The sequence below is a fragment of the Echinops telfairi genome, unplaced genomic scaffold (genome assembly GCF_000313985.2).
Source record: "Echinops telfairi isolate 266 unplaced genomic scaffold, ASM31398v2 ScPeMD7_18;HRSCAF=68, whole genome shotgun sequence".
NCBI lineage: Eukaryota > Metazoa > Chordata > Mammalia > Afrosoricida > Tenrecidae > Echinops > Echinops telfairi.
This window is the reverse complement of record NW_022103915.1, coordinates 42,299,187-42,321,345: the sequence shown is the minus strand read 5'-3', so window position 1 is coordinate 42,321,345 and position 22,159 is coordinate 42,299,187. Positions and strand designations below refer to the sequence as shown.

Sequence of the window (22,159 nt, the reverse complement as noted above, 5' to 3'; positions counted from 1 at the left end):
CTTGGCTCCGCATGAGAAAGAATTCACGCCAAAGGCTGGTTTGTGATCCAAGTGAGTTTATAGAGAATAAAAGCAGTTTCAGGTTCTACAGTAAATGGAACACAAGCCGGACAGAGTCCGCGGCACAGTTGTGGAACTGCAGCCTGGCCGCTGAGGACTGCAGGACTGCCTCGCGGCTGTGCTACATTGTGTAGCAGCCGCTGGGAAAGAGAGCGCCAGAGCCAAACCTTTCCTCCGCGGGGAGGCGTGGTTGATGACCCTGGTCGACCCCCATTGGCTGAACTGAATTCACCTGGCTTAGATGGGCCAATCCAGGTATAATGCCCACCTAGGTGTACCACCCCTTCCTGGCTGGAAGCTCAAACCTCTGAGCATGTGTAATGGACGCCCCAGTCCCAATGCTAAACTACCTAAAAGGTGGTTCCTTTGATATGTTTTTTCCACTCAATATTAAGTTTATAGTATTAATTCATGTGATTATATGTAGTTGCAGGTCAACTCAACTTTTACAGTCGGTCAATATTTTACTGGGGTCATTGAGGTTGTTGGGAGGTCTTGGTGTAATTAGTTACGGCTGAGCTTAAATGCTTTCTTAGCTGGCAGCCACCTCGGGCTATTCTTTTTCTATGCAGTGCACACTTGTGTATGCTGTGTAACTGTTCTTTTGGATTTTCTTTTTCTTAATGGTTGACAAGATTCCTCTGGATAGTATATGTACAAATTCTTTTCCAATCATAAGTATTGTGAGTATTCAGGGTTGTGGTTTGTCTTTTTATTGTATTTTCTTTACAGTATCTTTTGGCAATGAGGTTTAAATGTTAATTTGGTTCTATTTATCATTATTTCTTATTTAAGAAGGGCAAGAAATACTTTCCCAGCCTGGCATCATAAGAAGACATCATTCAAAATTGTTTCCAGGTTTGCCTTTGACACTGAAGACTTGAATGTACTCAAATTTTATTTTTAGCTTAAATTACCCCAACCCCACATGGGTGTATAATGGCATCTCTACTGTGTATCCAGTTTCCATATATGCATGGTTTTTCCCCCTAAACTTTATTCTGTTAATTGGTTAATTTGTTTAACCTGTTGCAATATCACAATAATTACTATTGCTTTATAGTATGCCAGGACCTATTGAACTGCTAGCAAGTATTAGGAGAATTTTCTAATGAGCTGGCCAGTTGCCTCAAAAAACCTTGTTTTGATTTTGATTGGAATTGTACTTAAGTAAATTTAAGTCAAAATAACTATAATATTTATTCATTTGTGCAGATAAAATGGTACTTATCCATTTGCTCAGATCTCTTCAATATTTTTTTAATGTTTTAGTGATTTCTTGGAAGAAGTTTTAGTAGAAAAGTAGATGGAAGTTACAAATCAGCTAGCCTGTTGCTTCTATGCTGTAACAAGAACAGTAAAGCATATGGCAAATATTGAATGAAGTGTTCGTGATTTTAGATCAGAGTATCAGAGCTGTCTTTTTCATGTTAATGAAGACATCAGTTTAGATCACCTGTTATGTTGTGGTTATCGCACAAAATTATAACTTTCAATTCTTACAAACTGATGCTGCTTTTACGCTTAAAGAAAAGTGCAAACTTGTAATACTACACTGAATACAGTTCAGTAGTTAGCCTGAATAACACTGGTAAGATATCCTATGGGACAAGATGCATTTTAAACATTTAAAGAAGTAGGGTTATCAGACTCATGGTTTGAAAAATAGTAGGTTAATATTGTTTTTACTTCAGCTAGCTCAAGAACAGATGTTATTGTGTATATTTTAAAAATGAAGTGTGGCGGATGCGGGAGAGAGGGAAAATGAGGAGCTGATGCCAAGGCTCAAATAGAAAGAAAATGCTGTGAAAACGATGATGGCAACACATGCACAAATGTGATTGAGACAAGTAACGTATGGATTGTTACAGGAGCTGTAAGAGCCCCCAATAAAATGATTTTTTTTAAAAAGTGAACCTCAGCCTGGATATTTGACCAATCCATTAACATTTAATTTTTTTTTTAAGAATACTATTTTTGAGATTACATATTCAGAATAATCAGTTTCTTTATATTATGATAATGAATGGAAGGATAATACCATCTATATTTTTCTCCAAGAAGTACTAGGAAATCTCTATCACTCAAAGATGCATAGATGTTTTAATTTTTTATTTTTTGCAGTATTTAAGGATATATACTGCTAACTCTTAGGGGTGGCCAGGAACAATTGTAACAAATCACACAGAATGGATGGCATTCTCTTCTGGTACATAATAGATTTAATATAAATTGTCATTAAATGAATAATGATTACTCAGAAAGAACTGTATGTATATTAGTCATTTGTACTGCGTATCAATGATTATATAAAGTCAAATTATTTGTTTACTAAAACAGTATTTGGGAATTTTAGAAATTTCCAATAATGGAACTTCTAAAGGTGAGAAAGTAAGAAATAGAAGCTAAGACTATTTGTACAGCTATAAAACATGTTGAATGAAATATTTTTATAAATAACACTATTAAGGACAAACAATGACATTCTGATATCACCCATCAGAAATGTTAAGATTCGGAGTAGTTCATACTTTCTCATCCTTTATTTTCAAAGGTAATACACAATATATTCATAAAGTCCCTCTGAAGATAGGCTGGGGAGAGACAGAGCACACACAATCCCTGCTCTCAAGGAGCTTGTAGTCTAGTGGGGGTGACACAGAAAGAAGAAAGCAGTTGTCACTCCGGATAAGTACGATGCCAGAATGATACTCAAGATGCATGGCGAGAAGGGTCATGGTGCAATCTTCAGTAAGGAAGAGCGAGAAGGTAAAGGGCCTTTGATAACATGTGTCATGAGTGTTGAAGGATGTATGGGGTGTGTAGGTAGACAAAGAGAAAGGGCATTTCAAGGAGATGGTACAGCACTCCTCAAGGTGGCATCAAGGTTAAAAAAAAACCACCTTTGCATTTGAGGAAGCATAAATCAGCTAATATGGCATCATGCTGGTATTTTGGATAGTTCACTCCAACAGGAGGTTGAATGCCGAATGAAAAGGTACTAAAATGGAAGCAGGGCTATGATTGGGAAGCTGCTACAATAATCTGGTTATGGGATGTGCAGGCCGGAACAGACGGAATGCCTAAGGTACACTGAAGGAGATGTGACCACAACTAGTGCAGGATTCCTGCAGTCCTGCTTTCGAAACTGAATCATTTCCTCTCACTGGTATGGAGTTGATTCCAACTCACAGTGACCTTCTAGGATGGGTTGAAACTGCCCCATGGGTTTCCGAGACTGTAACTCTTTACAGGAGTAGAAAGTCTCATCTTTCTCTAACTGAATGGCTGTTGGTTTCAAACTGCTGACCTTGTGGTCAGCGCCCAATGGGTAACCACTATGTCACCAGGGCTCTACTGAAACTGAATAGCATTCTCAAAATGAAATACCTGATGGAAATCCTGTTGGAAAAGAAAACTTAAGAGTTCAATATGGAAATGCAAACAGCAACAGGAGAGCTTAACTTGATTCCATGTCTAGTCCCTGGGCTTTCTTGCCTGTTCAGAGCACTCCCTATTCCTATACTCATTTGTTGGATTTGACTTGATGGCAGGAAAGGTATTGTGGGGAGCTTGGGTAACTGCAAAGTAGAATGAAACTAAATAAATATGAAACTGGGGCTTGAAGGGAGAAATGCTATCCTAAATGTACTACTTGGTTGTAGGGACAGCCAAAAACTATTTCTAAGTAATATGTGATTACTACATTAAACATCATGCTGATAGCTTTGCTAAACAAAGGTAAAAAATTTACAATAACTGCATTTTCTTAGTTGGGTTACATATAAATTTGCAAATAGTTAAAAATAATGAAATTATCCATCAACATCAGGAAAAACCAACCAACCAACAGTACAATAAATACATTTTCCTTACCAGAATGGAGTGCATTCCCATGTAAATCCTACTTAGGGAAACTAAAGAACACCAGCACGGAATAAGAATCAGTCCATAGGTAAGAGGATACTAAAGGAAAGAAAAAGTAAAATTCGTTAAGTATAAACAAGCAAATAAAAACAAATCACTATATTAAGTTTCAGGAGAGCAAGGTCTACCTGATTCTCCTCCCCATTGTATTCCCAGTGCCAAGTCTAAGCACAGAACACAGCACCCACTCAAGAACTACTTCTTACACAAATGAACCAAAGAGAAAGCAAAGCAAGCTTGATTCTGCCTCTTCATTGTGGGAACTGCTCGAGTTTGCTTTTTACAGTTCAGTTTCGATCACCGGCACACTACAGAGAAGGCAGATAGGTATGAGATACATTTGTATTATAAAACCCTGAACTAGTGACTGAATCTGGTCTTTATAAGTCACCTTGCAGATCTGAGGAGGAAGACTGGATATGACATCATCTTCCTCTCTCAGTAACTGTGATCTGTAATGTCTGTTGACCCTTCAACTTGTATTCAATATTTAGCACCTAATAATTTTGCTTCCACATCTGTCCTTTCACTAAAATTTTTAAATGTTAACCTGATTGGGAACAATTTTTTTGATAACAGAAAGTCATACAAAGGGGGAGGGGGCAAAGTATAGTCAACAATGTCAATTGCACTAGTTCTAAGAATTGCCTGAGATTAGAGTGAAATAGTATAGGACGGATGGGCGTGTTGCAAAGTTTATAAAGAGGTGGAAGACACATTGAGGGAGCTTATACCTAATGACTTCAGATTTCTCAATGAAATTGGAGACAAGGTGATTGAAGTAGTTGAAGGGAAAGATAAGGTTGCGAGAGAAGAGTAGTAAGGATTGAGTACACAGTTAGTTATCTTGATTGGACTTCTCTACTCTTTTTAACATGACCAGCTACTTTCTTCCTGAAACTCAAAATACCTTTGTCTACAGCATCACACTTGTCTGATAGCCTTGAACAACTATTTTTACTGTGCATTTCTCACATAAGTACATATCTTCTTGTTCCTTAAACATTGGTATAAACAAGGTATTCTGTCTTTTGTAGTTACTGACAGGCTCACTTAAAAGCAAACTAACTACTACTACCTGGTAGGATGAAGGGGCCCTGAGGGTGCTGTGGGCTAGGCATTGCATGCTAATCACAAACAAGGTGGGAGCTTCAAACCGTCCAACCACACTCCCTGGAAAAGGATAAGGCTGCCGCCGGCACAAAGATCTTACAGTCCCAGAAATGCAGGGCCAATCGTGATGAGTTGGAATTGACTTTATTGCAGCAGATTTTGTTTTTTAACATAATGTTATGAACCTATTCATTTCCCTGAGATTAAAACATCTCTATCCAATCTCTGCAAGTGTCCTGACCTCAATGTTCCTATGAAGTTAAACCCAATATACTTCAAACTAAACTCATCCTACACCCAAACTAGTTCCTCCTCTCACAGTCCCTATCTCATTCCGAAATAGTACATTCCATGTATTAACCTAAATGAGAAATACTAATTATCCTCGATGCCTTCCTCCTCCCTCATATACAGCATATAACCAAGCCTTGCTGATTTTACTTCCTAAATATGTCGATTTCTATTCTACATCCCAACTTTCACTTGCCTTGTTCATATCCTCAGAACTTCTAGATTGTACCTATTTCTACAGCCAGTTTTCTAACACATGGGGGCTTGATTTATTGGGGCGGACAGACAAGTACTCATAAATGAAGTCGGTGCTACAATAGGAGTATATTTAGAATTCAGAGGCAGCCTAGCAGAGGCCCATTTAATTTAGCTTGAGATGTTAACAAAACCTCTCAGAGTAAGGAGTACTCAAGCGGGCTTGAAAGATTAATGGGCTTCATGCAGAGAAAGTAAGAAGTAAGGCATGAAAGAGATGAAGGCACTCAATAGCAGAAACACGGAGACCAAAGGCTCGTGTGAAAAAATAAGTAGTTCCGGTATATTAGTGAAACAGCCTTACATTCTTGCTGAGAAGGGCTAAAAGCAAAATTAGAAAATATAAATTAACAAGGCAGTAAATGTATTAGAGCTTAATTCTGAACACCCCAGTCGGCAAAAGGCTATGGATGGATGGCAATGACAGTCCAAAATCCGTTTTCAGGGCCCCCCCAAAAATTAAGCCTCCACTGAGTTCTTTCTGATCATTAACCAAGGATGTGGATAACCATGGCCTCAGGCAGACTGCCTTGGAGGGAGATAATCCCTCACAACCCTCTACTAGTCCCAAACCAGCCCAGGGAGGGGTAGTCTCTCTTAGGGATTAGCCTGGGAGTATCCAGGTGGTTACCATACCGATCCAGGACAATACAGTGAGTTACATAGTCCTGAGTCATACCCTATCAATGGTGCCCTGCCTTGGTTGGACGTTCCTGGACCAATCTTGTAAGCCCTTCTATTTAACAGTGTGCGCATTCCAATCACAGGCCTGCTCCTGCTTCAGCAGTCCCACTTGTAACCCTGCTGTATTACTGCTCTGCCACCAGTCATGCTCTTGTGGCAATTCCCTTTAGTCCCTGCCCTGTTTATCTAGCTCCCCAGCGGTGAATTCCTCAGATGCCACTTTGACCTTGTGCTAATGGCCTCCCTTATCCAGATGATGAGTCTGTCTTTGCTTCATTTATGACTTCATAGAAGTGTTTTGAAGAAAACAAGGAGCCCTGGGGGCCGAGTGGTTAAGCATGGGCACTAACTATAAGTCCGCAGTTTGAAACCACCAGTCCTTCTTCAGGAGAAAGGCAGACTTTCTACTTGGACACTCCTATGACTTCACCTCCACCTACTCTCTATACCTACTCAATCCAGCCTTCTCCTTGCCTGGGGCACAGTTCCTTAGAATTTCACCTGACCTGTCTTACTTTCTTGCCTCTTTTAGGTCCTTCTGTAAATTATCTCCTTACCGGTGAAGCCAACCCCAATCACAAGACTTAACAATTGCAACCCTCCTCCCTCCTGACTCCCTCTGCTTTAAGTTTCTCCATAACCCTGATCTTTGACTCGGGGCACATCTACCCACCATCTCTGTTAGTACCATAGGGATTTAAATTTGTTTTGTTCACTAGAACAGTTGATGCACAGGTGGTTTTCAATGAATTTTTGTTGTGAAAAGTAAATAAACATAACCCGTCAGCCTCTAGGAATCTTAGTCCTATCCTTACGAAACTGCATTCATGAGAATGAGGTCCAAGGCAACAGTTATTTTTTCAGTTCTGGGCCTCAGTCTTGGCTACACTACCCTTCAGTTCAGAGTCTCTGTGTAACTCACCACAATAAGCAACAATTCTGAAAGCCCCTCGGAGTAACTTTAAGGAATGGAATCTCCAAAGTTTGTTTTAAAACAAGCATTATTAGAAAAGGATTCTGTAAGCATGTAAAATAAGGCAAATTCAAGTTGCACAGAAGTAAAATTTGAAGAACACACTTCTTACAGTTGTACACTGGAAGCACCATATTTCCTCCCCTAAAGCATAAAAGAAGAAAGAAAGCGCAAAGAAGCCACAAGCAGCAGTTGTTATTCCTGCCGGTCCTTTCCACTCTGATGTAATGTAACACACAAGGGGGCTTCAAAAAGCTTGTTCCTAATTGGTCACTTTTGACCTAGTTTCTATCTAGCCCTTGACCAGGCCATGTATTACAGACTACTGTGATTTTGGACCCTGCCTTTCAAGGTGCACAACATCCTTCCTAGGCCACACCTGAAGAATTTGATGTGGAAACCCCCTTAAGTAAACTGGGCTTTAGCTCAAACTCACCTGTAGCAGATGTAAGGAACTGACATAGTCCCCCTCTAGACTTAAGGCTGAAAAGCCTAGTGTGAAAAGCAGCAGATAACTGCTATCCCAAGGTTATGGAATACAGTAAAAGATCTTTGGGACTTTGGTTAGCATCTCTTGCTTTGAGGGTGACCAATGAATGGTGGCCTGAGGCTACCACATGTTTACTATTTTAATGCTCTCCTTGCTTTCTTAAGATATGTTCATGGGCCTGGTTTTGCCTTTGTTAAGGAGTCTTATTGAAAGTTTTGTTCTATCACCAAGCCCCATCATTCATGTAAATAGTGTCCAGTTACTTAAGAATTTGATCTGTATAAGTCAACAATTCATGTTTTGCTGTCTGGAGCTGGCCTATACTTGTATAGCTTCCTTTTTTCAGCAATGTTTTAAATTTTATACTACTGGTTAAATTAATATCAATATAATTACCTTATGCCCTGGGGGGTGATTTATAATGCTATTATGAAATGAAAATGACACCTCTAAAAGGAATAGAGATATGAATGGATTTGGGGCTCAAACTTAACTCTAGTCCCAATCTAAGAACAACTGGTTCTTATGACAGGCCCTACTCAATGCTCACCCTCATGAAGAGATCACTAAAGCTATGGGTGCTTTAGAAAAGCGTGAAGAAACCAGATGGTGCCCAGTTATCGGAAGGAAGAGTATATTAAAACAAGCAGTCATCTAAGTGCGATGTCAACTAAGTCCACATAGAAGAAGCACACAAACCAGTGTGATGTGACTCAAGGACTACACATATTATTATGAACACCCAGTTTGCAGAAGGCTATGGATGACAGTGGAAGCCCAAAATCCATTTGCAGGGTCCCCACATGGATTAAGCCTTGCTATCAGACAGAGAGCACTGGAGAGCCAATTGTGGCAGATAATTAGGTCAAAATGTAATAACTTTCTCATTTGATCTGCCCTTTGATCCATTCTAAAGTCTCAGTATTTAATATTTTCTGCTGTCTTTCGATTGAGGATTTTCCCTGTCCAGTGACAGTTGCTATTTTTGTTTCTTTGCTTCTTTGCTTCCTGTTAGTGTTTTGTATGATTTTCTGTATATGAAATCCAGAATAGGTGGATCTATGGAGACAGTTACTGGATTAGTAATTACATTGGGGCATGGCAAAGGGGATTTGGGTGGAAATATAGAGCTAACAAGACAATGTTCTCAAACTTTGTGGTGATGACTGTACAACTCTTCTTTTTTTAAATTTCTTTCCAAAGAAGTAGGAAGCATCCGATACTTTAGTTACATAAATATAATTTATACACACAAGAAATCTGGGGAATGTAACTAACTCAAATGGTAATAGTGCATATGCCCTTAATAGTGAGTTTCAGGGTGGTCTTTCTTTTGGTCTTTACTTTTTTCTACTTTTGCTGAGTGAGGTGTTTAACACTGATTGCAATTTTTTAAGCATAAAACAATAAACATTACTTTGGAAAATTATGCTTAGAACTAGGATCTGCTATGAACGCAAGGTCAATGAGCATAAAATTGTTTTTGAAATGGATTGAAATAGTCTTCAAATAAATGGTTGACACCATGTGGGCTCCTGGTGGTCCCATTTGTATCGGAGTAGACTTGTGCTCCAGAGGGATTTCAATGTTACAACTCTTCTTTTTTTTTTTTTTAATTAAATAATCATTTTATTAGGGGCTCATACAACTCATCACAATCTGTACATACGTCATTTGTGTCCAGCACATTAGCACATACGTTGACTTCATCATTCTTACGACACCCACCCTCCACTTGAACCCTTGGTGTCAGCTCATTTTCCCCCTCCCTCCTTGCTCCCCCCTTCCCTCTGATAATTTATAATTTAATATTATTTTATCAAATCTTATGCATCCAACGTCTCCCTCACCCACTTCTCTGCTGTCCGTCCCCCAGGGAGGAGGCCACATGTAGACCTTGTCCTCTGTTCCCCCTTTCTCCCTCCCCTTCCCTCCACCCTCCCGCCATCGCCACTCTCTCCACTGGTCCTGGGGGGGGGTTCCTCTGTCCTGGGTTCACTGTATTTCCAGTTCCTATCTGTGCCAGTGCACCTCCTCCAGTCCAGCTGGATATGTAAGGTAGAATTGGGATCATGGTAGTGGGGTGGAAGAAGCATTTAAGAACTAGAGGAAAATTGTATATTTCATAGTTACTATACTGCACTCCGATTTGCTCTTCACCTCCCCGCAGCCCTTCTGCAAGGGGATGTCCAATTTCCCCCAATGGGCCCTGGGTCCCTACTTTGCACTCCCCCTCATTCACAATGTTACAACTCTTCTTAATACGACCGAATGATGAAACTGTATGCTATGTAAAGCATATGCCAATAAAACAATTTCTTTTTTAAGTTTGTGGAAAAACAGAATTAAAAGATAATGGAATGTTTTGAAGCCCCCGTATATGGAGTAAAATAATGAAGATTTTAAAAAGATACACTTACTAACTGAACTACTGAATGGAATGATATCTGGATTATGTCCTAATAAAATGGTTTGAAATAAACATACATTTATAATAATTTTATATACACTTTATTTGAAAATTCATTTTCAACTCTAATTTCAATCTATTGTTTTGATTGATGTCACCTTAGTTACTGCTTTCTTCTCCAAAGTCTTAAACCATAAGTATCAATTTACCAATTGTCGTTAGTAGGCGCCGTGGAGTTGGTTCTGAGTTACAGTGACCCTACACACGATGAGAACAAAACACTTTCCAGTCCTGCAGTGTTAATAATATACAAACAGATCTCATAAGTATTAACTAAAATTTAAACTTTTAAGTGTTTCCTATGATTTATACTTTATATTACAAACTATAATAAGGAAAGTACTATTTGGTCTTAATGTTAACAAAATAGGACACATTTCCAATTCCTACTTCCTGGAAGGGATTGGACTACATGTTAAATAGTTGATATCATTTTAGATGTACAGGTAGATTACAACTTTGCAGAGCACTAAGATAAACAAGAAATATGAATTCCCTTTATAGCATCCAGTGAGTTAAAAAGAAGGAACAAGCAAAACCAGACTTCCAGGCACTTTCCAACTTACCTTGGTATCAGCTCCTTATATTTTCTCCTCTCTCCCAGCCCCCCTCCCTTATGAAACCTTGATAATTTATAAATTATTATTATTTTGTCATGTCCGAGGGAGACATCAGACAGTGTTAAGTTTTCTGTTATTTCTTATGGGAAAATATATTCAATTCTCTTAATTTTGAACATGAATTTGGAATCAATGAAGTTCCACAATCGAGGTACCACGCACGGTATATCTTTCTTGAAAGAAGTAGAGCCAGAGAGTCCCTTTGAAGGGGATGGAAATTCTTCTCATGTACTTTGAGGGTGTTGTTCTCAATAACTCACTGCCATCGAGTCACTGCAGACTCACAGTGACCCCGTAGGACAGGGCAGAACTGCCCCTGGGAGTTTCCGAGAGTGCAGCTGTGGACAGGAGTAGAAAGCCGTCTTTCTCCTGTGGAGCGGCTGGGAGTTTCTAACTGTGGACTGTGAGGGTCACAGCCCAATGCTTACCCTCTACTCCACCAGGGCTCCTGAAGATGTTATTCTCACTCCCTGCCATCGAGTTGATGTTGACTCATAGTGATGTCTCTGTGGGTCTTCTACAGGAGTAGAAAGACACATCTTCTCCCTAGGGAGAGACTGGTGGTTTCGAACTGCCAACCATGCGGATCGCCGCCCAACTCATAACCACGATGTCACCAGGGCTCCTTTGAAAATGTTATTAGGGGAGACCAATCTCTGAAGAAGGACATCGTGCTGGGTAGAGGGGTGGCGAAAAAGAAGGCTCCTCTCAGCCAGGTGGATTGACACAGCGGCTGCAAAAATGGGCTTTAAGCATAGCGATGGTTGCCAGGACAGTACAGGTCCAGACAGGGTTTCACCCTGTGGGACACAGGGTCACTATGACCTGGACCCAAGTTCACGGCACCTAACAACAAGCTGCTAGAAAATCCCAGAAAGCTTTTCTACGGTGGTTTCTGCAAGGTGTTTTTTCTTTTTCTTTTTAAATCTCTATTCAAGTCTTTAGGGGTGCGAGCAAATCTAGTCTATAGTGGCAAGAGCACTTCTGGGACTGCCCAAGCTCGGGAGAGTGACAGGAGTGAAGTGATTGGAGTACAGTGATCTTTGAATTGCAAAAGATATTTTAATGGAAAGTTCAAATACTGTCTTTCCCACAGTGTCAAGTTTAGTGCTTCTATAAAACTAGGAAGGATAAGCTCTCCTACCTTCTCTGTGCAGCAGCCACCTCACCAACCCCCTCTCGTCTCTCAGACATGGTTTGTTGGGCCATCCTCTACTGTCTCCCTCCTCTGTGTTCCCACCTATTCTTCCTTCCTATCCGTCAATCTGGCCAGATTCCCTAAAGTCACCACAGTTCAACTTAAAGTAGGTGTTAGGAGAAACGAATGTGGATTTGTTTCACATGGTAAAGAGTTAATACAGAATTGTATGAAACATAACTTTTCATGTTAGGCACTTTTCTAAGAGCCCTGGTAGTGTAGTGGGCTCCCTACTGAACTGTTACAAGGTCAGTGGTTCAAACTCATGAAGCCACTCTGGGAAAAAGATGAGGCTGTCTACTCTTGTAGAGTTTTACGAGACAAGCAGTAATTTAACCCTCACAACAACCCTATGAGGTAGGTATTATACGACTTACCTCATTTTATCAACGAAATAGGTATTTCCAGGTGACCTTTTCAAGATCACCAAGATATTCAGTGACAAGAGCTGGAATTCAAATTCAAGAAGTCTGATTCCAGAAGTCTGAGTTCGTAGCCACTATGTTATACTGCCTCTCCAGATGCACACATTTCTCCAGACTGTGCTGTTTGAGTCATTCCTTTCACCCCTAGAATCAAGTAGACTATTACACAAATATGGAAGCTCTTAATCTGAGGGAGAAGGGGGTTGTGAACATTTTAATCCCAACCATCTCTGTCTCTTTACAGATAAACAACCAGACCCAGGGTTGTGAAATATTGATATTATATTCTAGCAATTTGTCCTAGTGCTTTTTCTACCTTACCATGTCTGTTGTTGACATATAGTGAGCCTGCACACAGCTATGACATCATCCTTTCCCCATGAGATTTATCAAAGGAAAGGATGTTTGTCCTGGTCTTTGAATGATTAAGGTCACAGCAAGGCTTATTTATATTATAATGTGGCAAATATAAATTCTGCTTGCTTAATTTGGTAATAAATAAATATGAAGATACAAATACCAAAATAAGCATTTAAATTATTTTTAAAAAATATACTTTCAGATGGCAACAAATTTCCACAGATCGATGTAATATTCAAGATGAAAAAAAAAAAAAAAGGATGATCACAACTACCCCAGTGGAATGCTACACATTTTGAGGAATTTTAGCTATATTTATCCCTTTTACTGGTTATACAAATAAGCAATACTTTTAAAGCTGGTATGGAGTCCTAATTCTCTTTTATTTTTCTCAAAGAATGCTGAGCTTTACCAGATGAACTTATGCATTTCCTCTCGTAAAAATGTTTTTACAAAAATAACTTAGATGTATTTGTAAAGTATAAATTTTACCTAACACAACTTTTTATATATTAGGCACTTTTCTAGAAGGTTGCAAAAACTTACACCTTATTTTCCAACTAATGAAAACATTTCAAGCACAAACCAAATCACATGACCTCCTGCACGTTTTTAATTCCATCACACTCTCTAATCTTCCAGTGCACACTCTGCTGTGGAAAAGCTTATCTCAACAGTTCCTTCAGTTGTTCTATTGAACACTTTTACTCCCCTCGCGTACTTTCCTCAACTCCTTATCACGTAACTCGAAATATACTTTGTATTGCGGCATTTTCAATTCCTATTCATTAAGTGAACAAAAATCAGTAAAATGATTTCTAATTAAAAATTGTCACTCAAAATAGTTTTAAATATCAAATTTAAGCTACAAAGATATAGGCAGGAAAAAATAACCTGCTTTGAATTCTAGAAATGGATAGTATGAAACAAAAGATGACAAGGCAAGCCCGTTAAGGATAAATATGCCTTATCCTCATACATTGCTGCTATTGTTACATACCAGTAAGTTGATTCCAACTCAAAGCGACACTATAGGTTGGAATACAACTGTCCCATAGGGTTTCTGAGACTGTAATCTTTAAAGGAACAGATTGTCAGGTCTTTTCTCCTGGAGAGCTGTTGGTAGGTTTGAATTGCCAACCTTTTGGCTAGCAACCAAGAGCTTTAGCCATTGCACTACCAAGGTTGCCATATATTGCTCACATTGCCAATGAATTGATTCCAACTCATTAGCAACTCTGCTGAACAGAGTAGAAACTGCAACTTTGGGTTTCTGAGACTGAAAGTTTTTATAGGAACAGATAGCCTCACTGTTCTTCTGAGGAGTGGATAGTATGTTTGAACCACTGATCTTGTAGTTACAGCCCAGGTTTAATCCACTATGCAAACAGAGGTCCTTCAGGTGCAACTAGGGGAATGAAAATTAATACAACCTTTCTACTTAAGCATCTTGTCAACATATGTAATAAAACCTTTAAATGTTCATATACATAGTCCCTCGCCTACAATTCTACACTAACAAGCTAGGGATGTGGGCAAGAATTCATATGTAAAAATTCTTATTGTAAATTATTTATAACATACAACAAGTAAATCCATAGCAATTTATTATAATGTAATAATTAATATATGGGTTTTTAAAGCTAGATTTACCAGCATTTATTGGGACTCTAAATATGTATAAAACAGAAACCAGTTTAAATGACCTGAAGTTCAAAATGAGAGTTAAAAATGTACTGTAAGGATACAGAATGTCTCCCAGAACTCTATGGGAGGATGGAGCTAAAGGAGCATCAAGAAGAAACCAAAACGATACACTGGCCAGTCACAGGAGCATCTCTTGCCTGTTTCTTTACAAATGTCTGCTTCTTTTTCTGCAGCCCGCTTCTGTGCTCTTCAGTTCACATGGTAGCTAAACACGTCTGCATTTACTACTTCTTCACTGAGGAGACCAGTTGAGACTCAGTACCTACACTCAATTACAATGTGACAAGACCAAATACAGAAAGTAAGCTGTACACATGGGGCTGCTAACCCAAGGGCAGCAGTTCGAATGTACCAGCCCGCGGCTCTGTGGGAGAGAGGTGAGACTCTCTACTCCTGTAAAGAGTTAGCATCTAGGAAACTCACAAGGTCAGTTCTACTCTGTTCCATAGGGTAAGTCAATTAAGTTAGGATTGACATGACGGCAATGAGTTTAGTTTGTGAGGTTTTTTTTCTCAGAGGAATATTGCTTTATCTTTTCATTCCAGATTTCCACAAACTTTTTGAAGCATGACTCTTAGCAATACTGCTCATCTCTAGCTATGGAACCATGGGCAAATAACCTAGACACCCTGAGACTCAACCTCCTCCTCTGTAAAACGGGAATAATGACAATACACAGCTCATATGATTGCTGACATGGCTAAATGAAAGAAGAGAGATTAAGTTATAAAACACTGTGCACATACTAGTTTTTGTTATGATTTTTTTAAAAAAATCAATGTTTAAAAGTAAGTATAAATAGAGCAGAATAAATAAGGTGCCAGAGCCAATGCAAAAACACTCTACATGTGCTCTCCCCTTTTCCTGGTCACCTTTGCCGCCAGAGATCCATCCAAACAGCTTCTTCAAAACACAGAATGACCGCAGTCTCCAGGATCCAACCAAGTGCTTTAGGTAGAGCTTTAAAGAGCATTCACAAACCATTCATTTTCCAGAGCAAGGCAAGGGTGCCGTGGCGGTTTGTGTTTAGAGGGGGTTCCAGTGCAGGTCTTTCTCCAGATTCTGCTCATTCAGTGAAGCCCGTTCGGGTTCATTATTCAGGATGACAGACATCTAAGCACCTGGGTATCCGAGCCACAGCACAAAGTAAGCCTAATTCTTCAGTGCCGGGGCTATCCTGTGGCAAAATGGAAGGAAGATCTGAAGCTTTGTTTTCTCCCTGAAGGTGGTATCTTAACGGGAAAGGTCCAAGTTCCGCCCCGAAACAACCAAGGATCTGTAGCGAGGCGGGCCACCTGGCAGTCTTCAGATTTGCCCGGACTCATCTTTTGGCAGCACAGCTGGTGGCAGGTTTCGTTTCTCTTCTCTGCTTGATTCCTTGCTTGATTCCAAAGGGTATTTTTCCAACTTTAGGACGTCATCTTCATTTTATTGTAGAAGTCAATGATACACACAGCCCAGTACTCAGTATCATTTCATCAATACGTCATGAACTCATTCACTTATCTGCGTCTCAAAAGTCCACTGGTTCCCACCGAGGATCTAGGCTCCCACAGAAAAACTGGAACCCTGCTAACCTTCTCCAAGTTTCTCTAAGACATCAAACACTTCTTCTGGTTGTTTCGTTAAACTATCTTCATCCAACTTCTTCAGCTGCCGGGGCGGCAGGTTCCTCAGCTGTACCGTCTCCATGGCCGTTTGTGAGCTTTTTCTAAGCGAGGGAGCTTTCAGAGTACTGTGTGCCTATGTATGTATTTCAGCTGTTGTGGGACAAGGGACTAGTGATATTATCTCTATGTATCTCAGTTTCTTCATCAGTAGACGGGTATAATAAAAGATACGGTAATGATAATCTAGTGTAAAAAATTTGCAGGAATATAAAAATACTACATTATTGAAATGTTCTCTAGGAATTTTTTGCTGGTGCAAAATTTATGTGACATAATATGAAAGCTGACCAAATAAACACCGTACATAATTGATCCCATTATCCTCAAGTTAGGAAGAAATACTGTAAAATGTTAACAGCTTTTTCTTAAATCGTTTTCTCTTCGAAGTCTTCTGCGTTTCAGTATTTATCTCACCTGCCCTCTTGGCAGCTTTTAATGTTAATTACTTTCCTCTTCAGAAACATCTTGTCTTTCAGCTATAGTTTCCCTAGTCCATCGTGTATTCTTCTCAGATTGTCCAGTTACCAGCCCTCACTTTTGAAAACTTCCTTTCTTAGACTGAGCTGACTGCTCTCCAGACATGTGCACACTGTGACACCCCCCGCCCTTGACTTGGCTTGAATTTGGCAATGATTAAAACAAACAAGAAACCCCTAGGGGCAGGGCAGATATGCATGTGAAAGCAGAGAAAAAAGCAGAAAGGGGAGGTTGGCCCTTTAACCCTAAGAACCAGAGGTGGACGGACAGTGGACCTCACTTCTGTTAGTTTTCACGAGCCTAATGCTAATCGCTCACGACTCCTGACACCACTTTCTACTCTTGGCTTTTGCTTGTTACTAAATCCCTGCCTCTCCACCAAAATTTTCTTAGTTGGAAAATTTCTGACGTATCGTGCTACCTCTCAACGATTTGTCAAATTCTGTTACAGGTTTTAGTTTTCTCTTTCCATCCCTTAAATATTGATGTCTTTAAAGGTTTTCCCTAAACCCTCTGTTCTCACTATGATATTACCTGCTTCCAGGGCAATATCATCCACTCATTGCTTCAATCTACCTTCGATATGCCAATGGCATCAAACCTGATCTCTTTCATGGCTGCATAGGCCTGCCTCCTGGGGAACTCCAGATGGATGTCTTGTAGACCTCAAACTCAACCTATTTAAAACACGCGTGACTTCCTGTGCTAGTTACATAATTGTCATGTCAACTTGAAGGTATAAAAGTGTAGGGTGGATTCTAGCCTGTCAATCAGGTCACAGCCTGCTGGTGCCTGCTGGTGGGGGTGGCCTTCTCATAAGGAGGATCCTGGGAACTTCCTGTCTCTCTTTGCCTTCACCTTCCTGGTATCAAGCCACTCTGAGAGCTGGCAGAGCCGTGCCATTGGATCCACGGGACTTGGCGGCCACCAGACCATGATATCCTGGCCTAAATCTACATCATTGCGTGTGGCTTCAGGAGTCTAAAGAGGGATTTATGGACTAGTGTCAGACTTATGAACTTGATCTAGACCGGGTTGGGATGTTTTATTGATGCACAATTACTCCTTAATACAGTGGTTCTCAACCTTTTTTAATGCCGTAAACCCTTTAATACAGTTCCTCATGTTGTGGTGACCCACCCAAACCATACAATTACTCTCATTGCTGCTTCATAACTGTAATTTTGCTACTGTTATGAATCGGGCTACCCCTGTGAAAGGGTCATTCAACCCCCCCAAGGGGTCGTGACCCACAGGTTGAGAACTGCTGCTTTAATATAAAGCTCTTTCTTATTCATATGTGAGTAGCACTGAAATTCTTTCTGGCCTAACACACTTCCTGAATGTGTCTCTTTCCAAATCTGACTTGCTTCTAGTATTGTGTTAGTCTGGGTAGACTAGAGAAACAAATCCATAGACACACATATGTGTATAAGGAAGAGGTTTATGTACAAGAGAAATTGCACATTATGAAAGCATCCCAACCCAGTCCAGTCCAAGTCCATAAGTCCGATACTAGCCCATATGTCCAATACCAATCTATAAAGTCCTCTTCAGACTCAAGAAACACATGCAATGAAGCCAAATGTAGGATGATCCAAGCCAGTGGGTAGAAAGTGTTTGGGTCCATTGACGTTATAAGCATCTCAACACTGGCAGAGGTCTCTCTGTGGCTCTTCCGGCTTCAGAGGTCTGGTTGCATCCATGTGGCTTGTTTTCTGCAATGTCTCCCAGGAAGTGGCAGAGAGAGAGCAGTGTCTTCCACCTCCAAGGAGGAAGTACCAGATTTTCCAGAATTCTCAGGAGAAGGCCATGCCCACACAGAAGTCTCATTGGCTATCTCCAGATTGACAACCTAGACTCTACCCTACACTCTTAATCCTTAAATTGACACCAGATTAGGTGACTACCACAAGTATTTTCTATCTTTATAAATTAAACAATTATTTCTTATCTTTCCAAATAGCTAAGGAAATCTGGGAATAATCATTTACTACTTTTTTCCCTTTCCTCTCCTTACTGCCATATCCAATTAATCATCATATCCTCTCAATTCTAACTCTTAATGTCTTTCAAATTCATCAATTTCTCACTATTTCCACAGGTATAATCTAGAGGTTGGCTGAGATATAGTCAATTAATATGGTCCTTCGAGTCACAATTCCTTATGTGATAAATTATAATTCTGGATTCTGTGCTGTGGTTATGATCTCATTTTTGAGGGGATTCTGTTACAGGATTGTTGTTGTTAGGTGCCAAAGAGTCGGTTTCAACTCATAGCAACCCTGTGCACAATAGAACAAAACAATGCCCTGTCCTATACTATTCTTGAAATTGTTCTTATATTTGAGCCCACTGTTACAGCCACTATGAACCAAGCCACACCCTTTGTTTCCTTCAAGGCATCTCTAGTTTACTAGAGAATAGGAGTCTTGGTGACACAGTGGTTGAAAGATGGGCTGTTAACTGAAAGCTCAGTGGTTCAAAATCACCCGTAGCTCTTCAGGAGAAAGATGAGGCTTTCTATTCCCATAAAGAGTCAGTCTCAGAAACCCACATGGGCAGCTCTATCCTGTCCTGTGGGGTTGTGATGAATCAGAACTACCTCACTGGCAGTGAGTTATTAGAAGGTGGGACTTAAGACTTACGGTGGTTCTTTCATTTTCCTTTGGAGTATGGTCAGCTAAAATACAAACCACATCTCCATCAAAGCCATTCCTCCATATATAAGTGTCATCTGGGACACTGAGAAAGAAGCTATGGTGGTGTAGTGGTTGGGCTGTTAACCCCAAGGTCGGCTATTCAAAACCACCAGCTGTTCGATTGGGAGAAAGATAGGGTTTCCCACTCCCGTCTCGGGAATCCAAAGGCACAGTTCCACCCTGTGGCATTAGGGTCACAATGAGTCGACACAGACTCGATGGCAGTGAGCTTGGTTTGGTCTTGAGACACAGAAAAATCGCAGGCTGTTTAGGATGAGCACATCCAAGATCTCTGTCTGAAGTGGCAGTAGCCACCGAGACCAGATGCACCAGAAACTATTATTGCACAGAGACTCAGAGGAGCAGTGCTGCGTCTCCAGGATAGCTTCTCCTCATAGCTGTGAGACAGAGCAACAGGCAGGTTGGCTTCCTGACCCATGGAGGCCAACACCCCGGGACCATGTGGTTGAAAGACTGAGGCCTGGAGAGAGACTTGGCTGCTGGCTAGGGAGAGGAGTTGCTGTGGACCAATGACTGTCTCCATACTGCTTGCTGATCCTGACTTGTGGTAACCTATGAACTTCCTAAATAAACCCCCATAATCGTGAGTGTTGTCTGTGCGTTCGGTGTGGTCAATGCAACAAATTATTGAGCACAGCATAGTGGTAGAGTGCTGTGGGAAGAACACTTGCTGTCAGAGTAGGTAAAGAAGGACAGAGCATAGGGGCATGTCGCACCTCTGCCTTGTGGCAATATGCTGGAGTTGGATTTTCCTTCTTCTTTAGACAGCCAGAGGAAGTCAGATAGTCCATCTCCATTGCCATTTATTATTGTAGCAAAGGTTCTCTGTTAGGAGCCAAATAGTAAACTGTCTTTGCTTTAATCTGGTTGCATCCATATAATATATGTCCTTCAATTCTGCTGTTGCAGAACAAAAGCAGTCACAGGCAATACATAAAATAAATGGAAGATGCTGTGTTCCAAAAAAAAATGTATTTATAGACACTAATATTTTGAAATTCTATATAATTTTCACATCAAAAAGTACTATTCTTTGACAATTTTCAACTCCTTATAAATATAAAAACCATGTTATTCACAGGTTCTATCAAATATAGCAGCAGATTGAATTTGGCAGACTGTTGTTGGCTGACTCTTAGAATACCTCCTCATTTGGGATACCTCCTTCTGATCTGGCACCTAGTCCATTTTTTACATTATAGAATAATATTCCTAAAATAGCAGTACAATCTAATTAATAAAACAGATATTTGTTTATTTACTCTGTTATCTGTCGAGACTACTCTCTATCCTGGTGCTTCATACTTATAAAAAACTAAACATAAGTATCTTATCTTTAAGACACACTTGAAGAACATGGTAGGAAACTTGCATTAACCCAGAGCAAGACTTACTCTAAAGCAGTGGTTCTCAACCTTCCTGATGCCTCGACCCTTTAATACAGTTCCTCATGTTGTGGTGACCCCCCAACCATAAAGTTATTATCATTGCTACTTCATAACTGTAAGTTTTCTACTGTTATAAATCGGGCGACCCCTGTGAAAGGGTTGTTCGACCCCCAAAGGGGTCACAACCCAAAGGTTGAGAACTGCTGCTCTCAAGCAATGAAGACAAACTACTGTTACAGAGACAGACAAACAGATCCGTGACACAGAATTAGACCTATGCATGTATTCCCTGAAGCAAGCCCACTGCTGGTGAGTCAATTCTGACTCACAGTAACCCTATAGGGCAGAGTAGAACTGTTCCATGGGGTTTATAAGACTGTAAACCTTTACAGAAGCAGGCTGCTTCATCTTTCAGTCCTGGAGAGGTAAGTAGAGGAAAGAGGATTTCTATTTTTGCCCAGGAAGATTAAGTACTGTAAGAACAGCCTATCTTGTAAGCAACCAGAAAATAAACAAATTACATAAAACCATTGTTTTCAGATATTGGACAGCAGACAGCTCAGGAATATGATTCCTGCAAAAAAAGAAACAAATAAATTGAGCTCTATGTTTACCCCAGCGTTCTGCTGAAGGAAGTTTCCAGGCTGTAGCACAGGAAGGTGAACCCAAATGAGTCTGGCAGTCTCACTAAGTTAGGGAGGGTGACTGGTTTTAAGGCTCAGTTAGCTCTAGACTGTGGTTATCCTGAACCCATCCAAACAAACGTAAAAGCAGGGCTCGAAAAAAAGACTAAACTGACAAGTGCCTTAATTGTGCACCAGAACAGACCATTACAACATACAGGCAGCAAACAGTCAACTAGTCGGTAGAGAAATGTAAAACATACCCACAGATGATAGAGGTGATGAAATTAGTGGATAAGAACCTTAAAAAAGCTACTTAAAACCATATACTCGAGAACAAAACATCACAAGCTAAGAAAGTGAAGTTTTAAAATAAAACCCAAAAGAAATCACATTTAAAAAAAAATCATTTTATTGGAGGCCCTTACAGCTTTCATCACAATTCACACACACATCCATTGTGTCCAGCACATCGGTACATCTGTTGCCGTCCTCATTTTCAAAACATTGTCTTTGTACTTGAGCCCTTGATATCAGCTCCTCATCTGCCCACATGAACCCTTGATACTTTATAAATTCCCAGCCCCCACTTCTCCCGCCATGTCTTACCCCGACCACTGTCTCTCTTCACCCACTTTTCTGTGTCCATTCCTCTAGAAAGGGGTTATATGTAGATCATTGTGATCGGTTCCGCCTTTCTCCCCC

General features: G+C 40.3%; 1 protein-coding gene across 1 annotated transcript in view; it reads right to left on the bottom strand.

The window, feature by feature from the left end:
* The window catches only part of SGPP1 (sphingosine-1-phosphate phosphatase 1), a 39,172-nt gene that overhangs the window by 5,940 nt on the left and 11,073 nt on the right, over positions 1–22,159 (bottom strand). The window contains exon 2 of the mRNA XM_004698646.2: positions 3,937–4,026. Coding sequence (XP_004698703.1) covers positions 3,937–4,026 — 90 coding nt within the window. The remainder of the gene's footprint in view (positions 1–3,936; positions 4,027–22,159) is intronic.